The following is a 10,839-nucleotide window of genomic DNA, read 5'->3' as shown; positions in this document are numbered from 1 at the left end:
AGAGATGGATGGGAGCCTAGCCTGGCGGTGACGCAGGCCTGCTGGCGGGTGGCTGCCGAGAGCCTGGGCAGGGTCTGGCTAGGGCCCGATGGGGAGGGGCTGGGCGCAGGAGGCCCCCTCCCCCTGCAGCGAGGGATGGAGCAGCGTGGACAGGGCCTTATCTTATCAAGGGATGAAAGGGGACCCGAAGGCTTCATCTCTCTTCTACAAGGACCAGAGCGGGGGGGCAGTAGGCGGGCTCTGCCCTCATCTGCTCGGCCGCACGGGCTTCGGCTACTGTCCCCCAGGGCCTTGTGTGTGCCTGGGGTGGAGACGGGGCCAGCAAGGGTCCCTCCCAGTGGGGGCTTTCAGTCCCTCAGGGGCAGATGGGGGATCCAAAGACACCATCGGGGGTGGCGCTGCAGCGGCCAAGGCACCGATGTGTCCGAGGCCCTGTCTGACCTTCCTGTCCAGCTGAGGACGGTGACGACCCAGCAGACTGGGTCACTGCGGGGGTGGCCTGCAAGCCACTCCTGAGACAGGTGGGAGGGCCCTGCCTGTTCCCCAGAGGCCTGAGCTCGGGGCCCTCACCCTGCTTTCTCCCCAGAGCCCGTGCCCCGGGTGGGAAAAGCCTCTGATGGGGCTGTGTCCCCGACTCCCCACAACCCTTTCCAGCAGGCACACGGCTGGTGCCAGTCCTGGGGGGGTCCATAGTTTGGGGTCCTGCATTGTGTCACTCAGGTCCAGCAACTTCCCCATGAGGGGGGTGTTGCCGTCACTGTTCCTGAGGCAGGAAGCGGACGGGCTCCAGGAGAGACGTTTACAAGTAGCCTCTCGTTTACACTTCCTGGGGCAGGAAAGAGGTACAATTAGCCTCCTAGTCACCTTTTTCTTTTTGTCTTTTTAGGGCTGCACCCGCAGCATATGGAGATTCCCAGGCTAAGGGTCCAATCGGAGCTGTAGCCACCGGCCTACACCACAGCCACAGCAAGGCGGGATCCGAGCCACGTCTGCGACCTACACCACAGCTCACGGCCACGCCGGATCCTTCACTCACTGAGCAAAGCCAGGGATGGAACCCGCAACCTCATGGTTCCTAGTTGGACTCGTTCACCACTGAGCCACGACAGGAACTCCCCTAGTTTCCCTTCCTGAGGCAGGAGACAAGCGGGCTCTGGGACAAACATTTACAATCAGCCCCTGCCTACACTTCATGACAGAGGTACCAGCAGGCAGAAGGCAAATAACTGGTACTTGTCTTTCACGACCTCGGTAAACAACGGTGATGAGAGGATCGGAAGAGGGGCCCAGCCCTGCTTGGACCAAAGACCAAGAGGTCACATCCTCCCCATCCTAAAGCCAGGGAGACCCCAACGCCACATGCGCAGAAAGACCCCCCTGGGTCAGAGAGGGAGGGGGCGCCAGGCCGTCCTAAGCCTGGACAACCTTCCCACGAGGCCTTGCTTCAGAGTCCAGCTTGGCCGAAAGATGCCGACACCCATCAGGGAGGCCCCTGGCTCTGCTCAGGTGTGGAAGATAAAACAAGACACGTGGACACAGGAAACAAAGACCCGGAAGAACTGTCCTACAGAAGAGAGCCGAATCACCCCTCAGGCGCGCTCCTCCCTCAAGGGGAGGCCCGCACCCTCGCGCCTCCGGGTGTGTGTTACCGCGCTGCATCTGCCTTCGATAAGTAGACTCCCGTCTGGGGGCTCTCCCCACACCAGTGTATTGTGTTTCTCACAATCAGCTTTATACCCGCAGTTCCCGTCGTGGCGCAGTGGTTAACGAATCCGACTAGGAACCATGAGGTTGCGGGTTCGATTCCTGGCCTCGCTCCGTGGGTCAAGGAGCTGGTGTTGCTGTGACCTGCGGTGTAGGTTGCAGACTCTGGCTCGGATCCCGCGTTGCTGTGGCTCTGGCGTAGGCCAGCGGCTTCAGCTCCGATTAGACCCTTAGGCTGGGAACCTCCATATGCTGCGGGATTGGCCCTAGAAAAGGCAAAAAGACAACAAAATAAAATAAATTTTATACCTGTTTCTACGGTCTTTGCCTCCTTGAAACACTCTTGCTCTCAACAGGGGGCAAGGATCAGGGCAATTCTGCTTCTAGCTGGGCTAGCGGCTGGGATGCCTGGTTTTCACCCAGGCTGCCCAGGTTCCATTCCCGAGCAGAGAATTAACATCTTGCTTCACACCATCGCTCACTGCTGTCTCCCCGAGATTCATTCTCATTTTCAGACGAGGAGACTGATGCCCAGAGGTTTTGTCACCTCCCAAGGCCCCCCACGCCGCAGAGGGGCCCCAGAGCCCTCATTCTGAGCACGCTTCAGGCTGCCCCCAGGCCCTGACCCCAACCAGGATGGAGAGGTGGGGGCGCTGCAGTGCGGGCTCGGGCGGAGGGCGAGTCTGTGCTTTGGTGGGGAGGCGAAGGTCCGAGTGGGGCTTTTAATTTTCCTTCACTCCCACTCCTGACCCCTCCCTCGGGGAACGCTCAGCGCAGGCAGTGAGTCAGAGCTGCCAAGGCCCCTCATCAAGCCGAGACGGAAGATGTGCCTTGACCCCAAATGATGTAAGAGCTGCCCTTGGGCCGAGATGCAGCCTGGAAGCACAGTCTGCCCTTGGGGTGCTGGCTGCCACGCTGAACATGCTCCTGCTGCCAGGTCCCGCCTGTGTGCCTTCCACCCTCACCCCCTCCTGGCCTCTCCTGGTCTGTTCTTGGGGACATCGCCACGTGTCAGCTTCCCTGTCCTTACACAGTCGGCCGCAGGATGCTGGGGACACAAGTCAGCCCAAAGCCGCCCCTGAGCAATGGCTGCAAGGCGCAGGCTCCAGCCTCAAAGGCTCTGTGCTCCTGCTGAATTCCTGGTGCCTCCCAGACGCCGCAGCCTTGAAACCAAGCTGAGGGGTCCCAAAAGGGCCTCCTTGCAGCACTGCCCCATGGATGAACCCATAAGACGATTCACTCTCTCGGCTCCCCATGTCACCACTGTGCTGCTCTGCCTGCCTCGTGGGCCTGGCAGGCCCCTTGGAGACTTCTTCCTGCGGCGGGGGCGCGGGGCAGTGAGGCCGAACCTGCCAGGTTGTCTCCCCTAAGGCTCAGAAGGTGCCAGGGCCTGAGATCGAATCCCCACCCTGAGGTCCTCCTACCCTGGGGAGGGCGTGCCGGTGCTGCAGGGAGAACAGGGCTGATGGTGTCACAGGCCGAGGTCAGCACACGGTGACCCTGAATACGGAGCACAGGCCCAAGGTCCGTCCGCTGTCAGGGAAAGGGCCCATCAGCGGAGGTTACGCCGGGCCCCTCCCGTCCCAGCCAAGGAGCCTGGGGGTGCTGGGCTGCTCCCCACTTCATCCGCAGTCCTTCCCAGCCCCAACGCCAGGCGTGGAGCCTGCACCCCAGGCGGGCCTCGGACGCCTTCCCCTGGGCTAGAGGAGGTGACCTGACCGGAACTCCAGCAGCCCCCCAACCCTGCCTCACCCGCCCAGCCCCCGCTTCCCTGTCCGCGCTCTTCGTCGCCCCCTGGAGGCAGGAATGCCAGTGGCAGCTTGAGCCCAGCCAGGGTTGTCAGGGGGCACAGCTGCCTTGAGGAGGCAAGAGGCCCCCTACCTGAAGCCCCCGACTTCAAACGCCCTGGGATCCTGCAATGACCACTGCCAGTTCCATGCTGTGAGTAAGAGTCCACGCAATTGAGGAGTTCCTGTTGTGGCGCAGTGGAAACGAATCCGACTAGGAAGGGAGAAGTTTCGGGTTCCATCCCTGCCCTCACTCAGTGGGTTAAGGATCCGGCGTTGCCATGAGCTGTGGTGTAGATCGCAGACGCAGCTCGCATCCCCCGTGGCTATGGCTGCGGTGTAGGCCAGCAGCTGTAGCTGCGATTACACCCTAGCCTGGGAACCTTCATGTGCTGCAGGTATGACCCTAAAAAGACAAAAAAAAAAAAAAAAAAAAAAAGTAAACACACTGATTCAAAAGCTTTGTTCATTATTTATAATAGCCAAGATATGAACGTGTTCATCAACTGATAGGTGGATAAGGAAGATACATATATCTTCCATTTGTATACATATATCATCTGTATATGTGTGTGTGTACATATATCTTCTATATATATCTTCTCTCTATATATGATATATATACATAGAGAGAAAGAAAGAGAAAAAAATATATTACTCAACCATAAAAGAAGAGTGAAATTTTACATTTGCAACAACATGGATGGACTTGGAGGGTATTATGCTATGTTCCCACTCACGCAGTATTTGTCTTTCTCTGCCTGACATTTTTTCACACAGCATAATACCCTCCAAGTCCACAATGAAAAGGATGACCAGCAACAGAAGGACTAGTTAAAAAGGCAACTTGGAGTAATAACACGTCTCAAAAGCCTGCAACATCATGATATGCTTTCTGTTAAGTTTAAAGCACCACGTGAAGACTAGACAATTACATGCACCAAAGAAAACTATTTCAAGTAAGGATCAAGGGTGTGAGAGACACAAGACGGGTTGATGGTGCCTTGTGTGGAGAAAACAGGGAGGGAGGTAGGTTCGCTGGGGACGGCGGAGGTACTTGCAACTCAGGGCCCATGTTCCAGAGCTTGGTCCGGTGCTACCTACATACTAAAACGTTTCAGGGAAGGTTCCAGAAGGTCTGGGCAGGACAAGGAGAAGGGAAGAGGGGAAGCATCCAGATGGGTTAGGGTTAGGGTGATCTGGCTAGGACATGGGGTTGAAGAAGATTCCAGAAGGTCTGGGCAGGACAACTGGGGATCGAGGAGCTGGGTGTGGAGCAGTTTCAGAAGGTCTGGGCAGGACACGGGCAGGTGGGTGTGAGGGTTCCAGAAGGTCTGGGACAGAACACAGGGGAGTGAAGCGGGGAAGGTTCCAGAAAGTCTGGGACAGAACACAGGGGAGTGAAGCGGGGAAGGTTCCAGAAGGTCTGGGCAGGACACGGGCAGGTGGGTGTGAGGGTTCCAGAAGGTCTGGGACAGAACACAGGGGAGTGAAGTGGGGAAGGTTCCAGAAGGTCTGGGACAGAACACAGGGGAGGGAGGAGGGGAGGGAGGAGGGGAGGGAGGAGGGGAGGAGGGGAGGGAGGAGGGGAGGAGGGGAGGGAGGAGGGGAGGAGGGGAGGGGAGGAGGGGAGGGAGGAGAGGGAGGAGGGGAGGAGGGGAGGGAGGAGGGGAGGAGGGGAGGGAGGAGGGGAGGGTTCCAGACAATTGGGCAGACACAGGATTGAGGAAGATTCCAGGAGGTCTGGGCAGGATAACTGGGGACTGGGGGGGTGCGGGGGGGGGGGTGCGGAGTTCCAGAAGGTCGGGACAGAACCCGGGGGAGGGAAGAGGGGAAAGATCCAGATGGATTGGGCAGGACACGGGGACGGGGAAGGTTCCAGAAGGTCTGTGAAGTGTACGGGCAATGGAAAAGGTTCCGGAAGGTGTGGGCAGGACGTAAGTGATTCCAGCCGCGCTGAAGTGTGGGGTCCCGCCCGGCCTCTGGTCAGTATCTGCGGGCTCTAGGATTCGGCCCTGCTCACCTCGACCAGGGTCCCAGGATCCTGCTGGCACTAATCAGCCATCTAATGACCCCCCCCCGCGGGGTCCCGGTCGTCCCCTACCCACCCAACAGCCCTCCCCTGGGTAGAGGAGCCTCCACCTCCAAACTGGCAGCGCGCCCCCTTCTGCTCTTTATTTTAGGACCTTTGTTTTCCATTGAATTTGCGGTCTCCTTCCGAACTTTTGAGATGGAAAATGAGATCCATGGTGTTGGACACAGGCATGCGGAAGGGCATAGGTTCAATAAGGCCTGGGTAGGACTTGGGCATTGGGGAAGGTTCTAGAAGGTCTGGGCAGGACCTGAGGGAGGGGAGGGTTTAGAAGGTCTAAGCGAAAAAACTCAGGAGAAAAAAAATCTCTACGTTCTGGGCAAGACTTGAGGGAGGGAAAGGATCCTTAAGTTCTGGGCAGGACAGAGACGGCATGGGGCGGGGGCTAGGAAAGTTCCAGAAAGTCACTGAAGAACACAGGCAGTGGGCAGGGGAAGGTTCCGGAAGGTCTGGGCAGGACCTGGGCGGGGAGAACGATCCAGAAGGTGTGGAAAGGACATGGCTGGCAGGGGGAAGGGGCAGAGCAGAAGCTTCCAGAAGGTCTGGGCAGGACACGGGGCAGGGAAGGTTCGAGGCCTGTGAAGGACGGGCTCTGACTCAACCTGCCATCAGCGCCCGCGGGTCCCGCGCCTCCGCCCGGCCCGGCCCGGCCCTCCGGCCTCCAGCGGGGGCCCAGCGCCCCGTCCCGTGGGGCCCTGGCCGTCCCCATCCACCGGGCAGCTCCTGCTGTTCGGGTCCTTCGGCCCCTTCGCTGGGGGCGAATCTGCTGTCACTTTGCTGGGAGTCGGTGGCGCTGGAAAGGGAGAGCGTTGGTCTTGGCTTCCAGCGTCTCTGACGCCCGCCTGGCACCCGTCCCCTTCCCGCCAGGCTTGAGGCTGCTGAGGTCCGCTCTGCAGTGTTTCTCGCCTGGGGCCCGCAGTGCCGTCTTGTTTCCTCTCGGGCAGGACAGCAGTGGGCGGCGGGGGCGGGGGCGCCTGCAGGGCCCGAGCGCCAGCCCCCCTCCCCCCTGCAGCCCTGTCCCCGGCTTCGGCCCGCGCTGCGTCCCGGCGGGAAGCCTTGGGCGGCAGGCGGCTTGGGGCCGCGCTTTCCGGAGAGAGCTGGACTTGGGCGAGCAGGGCGGGGGCCGTGGGAGCTTGGCGGCCCCTGGGGGCCTGCCGCCTGCTGCCCAGAAAGCCCCCCTCCCGGGCCTCCGGGCGGTTCCAGGGGCCTCGGTGCACGTGGTGTCGTGGGGGGCCGCCGCCGCCGCCTGGGTGGGTGTCCTCGTGGTGACAGGCTCTACGTCGTCAGGGGGAGCCCCAGTGGGCCCGGGGGTGGGGGTGCCCCCTGCTGCTGACGAGGGGGACGGGGAGGCCGTTTCCACACGACTGTGGGCATTTGCAGCGGTGGGGGTGCAGGTGGGTCCCCTCGGGAGGACGTTTCTGGCGTGGGCTGTGCCTGGGGCGGGGCCGGGGCGGGGTTGGGGGCGTTCCCTTGAGCGACTGCTGGTGTCCCCACGCCCCAGACCATCCCCTGCCGGGAGTCCGCGGCCCTGAGCTGTCCAGGCCGAGGGAGGCGCGGTGGCCCCTGGGCTCCGCACGTGCCAGCCCCGGGCCAGCGGAGGCTTCAGGCTTCTGGCGCCCTAGTTCCCCGGCTCCAGTCGCCGCCCCCCACGTCTGCCCCGGTGCTTGTCCAGGCGGGCAGGGTTGAGGCTCTTTGCACGAGTGCCTCTGAGGTCCGGAGTCAACACGAGGCGGGGGAAGCCTGTGGGGTTGGGGACCCGGGGTGTGGTCCGAGTGGCGCCGGCCCCAGGCCCTGGCTGAGCCGCCGTGCCTGGTGCACGGCGGGGAGGCTGGCTTCATCTGGGACGAGGGCCTGAGTGGCCAAGCCTTTGTGTGCGGGCACGGGCTGCTGCCCGGCGTCTGCCCAGAGGAGCGATGGCCTGGGAAGCTGGGGACTGGGGCCGCGGCACACGTGCTGGCCACGCTGGGAGCCCGAAGCCCCTCCGAGGAGCCCCAGCCTTGCTGACCGGTGCCCTGGGTGTCTCCACGTGCAGGTTCAAGCTCCTCCAGAGATGCTGCTGCCGCTTGCCTGCCTCCTGATCACGGCCTGGCCCTGGGGCTTCATTGACCGTGGAGACGCCTGTGAGTAGCAGTTCTGCATCTTGGCAGGGGGGAGCGTTCCCTTAAGGGGGGTCATTTCCAGGGTCCGCCTGGAGTTTTCGTCCCTTTCGCCGGCTGAGGTCCCCCTGGTCGCTGCAGCTGGTGGCCGGGGTGGACTGGAGGGTGTCCGGGGGCGGGGGACGTCAGGAAGGCAGGGGCTTCCTCCCCAGACCAGTGGCCCTGGGGCCCCAGGAGGAGTGCGTCTAGCCTGGACCCTCCCCGCTCCTCTGTGTCGTGGTCGTAAGCGGAAACGTCTTCCCAGAATCCTGCTCCGACCACAGGCCGAGGCCGCCTGTGGGAGGCCTCCCTGGCTCCCTCGGCAGCCTCCCTCCTCTCTGGAAGCCGAGGAGGACACGGTGCCAGGGAGCCTGCGTCACCAGCAGGCGGGGCTGGCTGAGTGCAGGAAGTTCAGGGGGCCACTGGCCTCTTGGGACCACCAGAGTGTCCTTGAAAAGGGGGGTCCTGTCACCAGAGCAGCAGCTTCACTCTCCTGGTCCCCTGAGGCCTTAGGACAACCTGTCTGAGCAGAGGACGTGCTCCTGGGGCTCCTGGATCCTGTCCAGGGAGCTCGCCAGCCTCAGCGCCCCCCTGAGGGCTGAGCTGTGCAGGCCTCAGGGAGAACTTGATTCCGTGGTGGGGGGCCAGCCTGAGCCGTACAGCGGGTGGGAGGAGAAGGGATGTTGGAGCCAGAGCCTGGGCCTGTGTTTTTTCTAGGGGCCTTTGACATGAGATGCCACGAGTGTGACACGAAGAACACCTTCGCTTGTGATCACATCGTGACTTGTCCTCGGGGCATCAGGCGCTGTCTGACTCTCTCCATTCGTAAGAGCCCCAGCCTCTCTCTTCCCCCTTCGAACTAGTGCCCCCGCCTGAGCGCCTTCCTCGCACCGGGCCCAGCGGCTCTTTCTCCGCAGCCGGCCCCAGGGCCTCAACTGCTCTGTCCCCATCCCGAGAGGGTGTTCCCAGGAGTCGCCTCTGCCCTGGGAGAGGGCCGTAGCCGCCCCTGGCAGAGGCACGTGGCCTGCGAGGGGGGCCCTCGGGAGACTCCTGTCCCGCAGTGCCTCCGGGGCCTGAGAGGACTGCTGCTCCCCCCTTGGCAGTCCCTGGTCCCGTGTGTGGACGCCCCAGGGCAGCGTGGGCGATTCCTGGTTGGGCGTTTGACTGTGGTCATGTGGGGAGCTCTTCCGTGTGGCGCTGTCGGGGTTGCTGTAGCTGCGGGGTAGGTGGCAACGGTAGCTTGGTTCTGATTCCTGGCCTGGAAATTCCATGTGCTGGGGAGCAGCCAAAAAGGAAAAAAATAGTAAATGAAGAGGGAGTTCTCCCTGTGTTGCAGCTGAAAGGAATCTGGTAAATGTGAGGACTCGGGTTTGATCCCCGGCCTCACTCAGTTGGTCAGGGATCCTTCACTGCCATGAGCTGTGGTGTAGGTCGCAGACGTGGCTGGGATCCCACCTTGCTGTGGCTGTGGTGTAGGGGGCAATTGTAGTTCCAATTCGACCCCTAGCCTGGGAACTTCAATATACCTTGGGTGTGGCCCCAAGAAGCAAAAAAAAAAAAAAAAAAAAAAAAAAAAAATTAAAAATAGGAAAGAACAAGGAGTTCCCGTCATGGCTCAGTGGTTAACAAATCCGACTAGGAAACATGACGTGTCGGATTCGATCCCTGGCCTTGCTCGGTGGGTTGAGGGTCCGGCGTTGCCGTGAGCTGTGGTGTAGGCTGCAGACACGGCTCGGATCCCGTGTTGCTATGGCTCTGGTGTAGGCCAGCGGCTACTATTCCGAATCGACCCCTAGCCTGGGATCCTCCTTATGCCGCGGAAGCAGCCCTAGAAAAGGCAAAAAGAAAAAAAAATAAGAAAGAATCAGAAAGGGAAGGAGAAAGAAAATTTTTAAAGAAGGAAAAAGAATTCCTTTCGTGGCTCAGCAGTTAACAAACCCAAATAGAATTCATGAGGACACGGGTTCAATCCCCGGCCTCACTCAGCGGGTTAAGGATCCAGCGTTGCCATGAGGTGTGGTGTAGACTACAGTTGTGGTCAGAGCCTGCATTGCTGATGCTAGTGGCTGTAGCTCCAGCAGGTGTAGCTCTGGTTGGACCCCTAGCCTCGAAAGTCCCATATGCCATGGGTAAAAGCAACATGTAGGTGATGGAGCTAGTTAAGAGGAAGGTGCTTTGAGGAACGCAAGTTGAAAATGTGAAAGGAATGATTTTCATCTCTGCTTTTTTGCAGGGTTGAGTTCTCGGGAAATATACGTTTACAAGGGGTGCACACGCAACTGCACGTTCATTTATGCAGATGAGCAGCCTCCTCCAGGCGAGAGAAAACCTCCCAGGAGCAACAGCTTATACTTTGTTCAGTGCTGCAACGCTATAACTTGCAATCGGGGAGGACCTATTAACCTTGAGAAGGACATAACCCCTCCTCTGATACTTGAGGAGGAGTTGGGAGGGACAGTGCGTCTCGGGGAGGCCACCCTTTTCCTGAGTGTGGCCTCCGTCCTAGTCAGCCACGCCCTGACATGAGAAGCCCCCTCGGGAGGGTCGAGCCTCTCCCCGTTTCCCAGAACGCCTTGGCTGTCCTGGCATCTCTCGTGAGCCAGAGACACTGCGCCTCGGGGCCCCCCGTGGGCGAGTTCCCCGTCTGGGGCTTCTTTCAAGGGGGAAATAAAAGAGCATGGCCGTCGGGGGGCGTGCGCTCAGATTTCTTTGTGGTGTCAGCGTCTGACCCGTTTGGGCCGTCGTCAGGCATCACGGTCTCACACACAGACCAAAGGATCTCGGCCCTTGGGGCAGGAGAGGCTGCGCCTGTTCATCAAAAGCAAGACAGGGAGTGCCCGGCGTGGCGCAGCGGAAACGGAAACGAATCCGACGAGGAACCACGAGGCTGCGGGTTCGATCCCTGGGCTCGCTCAGTGGGTGAAGGATCCGGCGGGGCCGTGAGCTGTGGTGTAGGTTGCAGATGCGGCTCGGATGTGGTACTGCTGTGGCTGTGGTGTAGGCCGGCGGCTCCAACTCCGATGCGACCCCTAGCCTGGGAACCTCCGTGTGCCCCGGGTGCGGCCCTAAAAGGACAAGAGACAAGAACAACGACGACAGAGAGAAACAGTGCCAGGGCGTC

General features: G+C 60.6%; 1 protein-coding gene across 1 annotated transcript; it reads left to right on the top strand.

Annotated features, from left to right (window-relative positions):
• Positions 1 to 5,396: 5,396 nt before the first annotated feature.
• Positions 5,397 to 10,404, top strand: LOC146403634 (uncharacterized). Its single transcript, XM_085024283.1, has 5 exons — positions 5,397 to 5,415; positions 6,196 to 6,977; positions 7,616 to 7,703; positions 8,436 to 8,543; positions 9,952 to 10,404. Exons 1-5 carry the CDS (start codon positions 5,397 to 5,399, stop codon positions 10,242 to 10,244), a joined length of 1,290 nt encoding a protein of 429 aa, XP_084880409.1. The 3' UTR covers positions 10,245 to 10,404.
• The last annotated feature ends 435 nt before the right edge of the window (positions 10,405 to 10,839 follow it).

The sequence above is a fragment of the Sus scrofa genome, chromosome 4 (genome assembly GCF_054392235.1).
Source record: "Sus scrofa isolate SSC_HxYL_T2T_F1_AM1 chromosome 4, Sscrofa_HxYL_maternal_Yorkshire_Landrace_v2.0, whole genome shotgun sequence".
NCBI classification, from domain to species: Eukaryota; Metazoa; Chordata; class Mammalia; order Artiodactyla; family Suidae; genus Sus; species Sus scrofa.
This window is presented reverse-complemented; position numbering and strand designations above follow the sequence as displayed.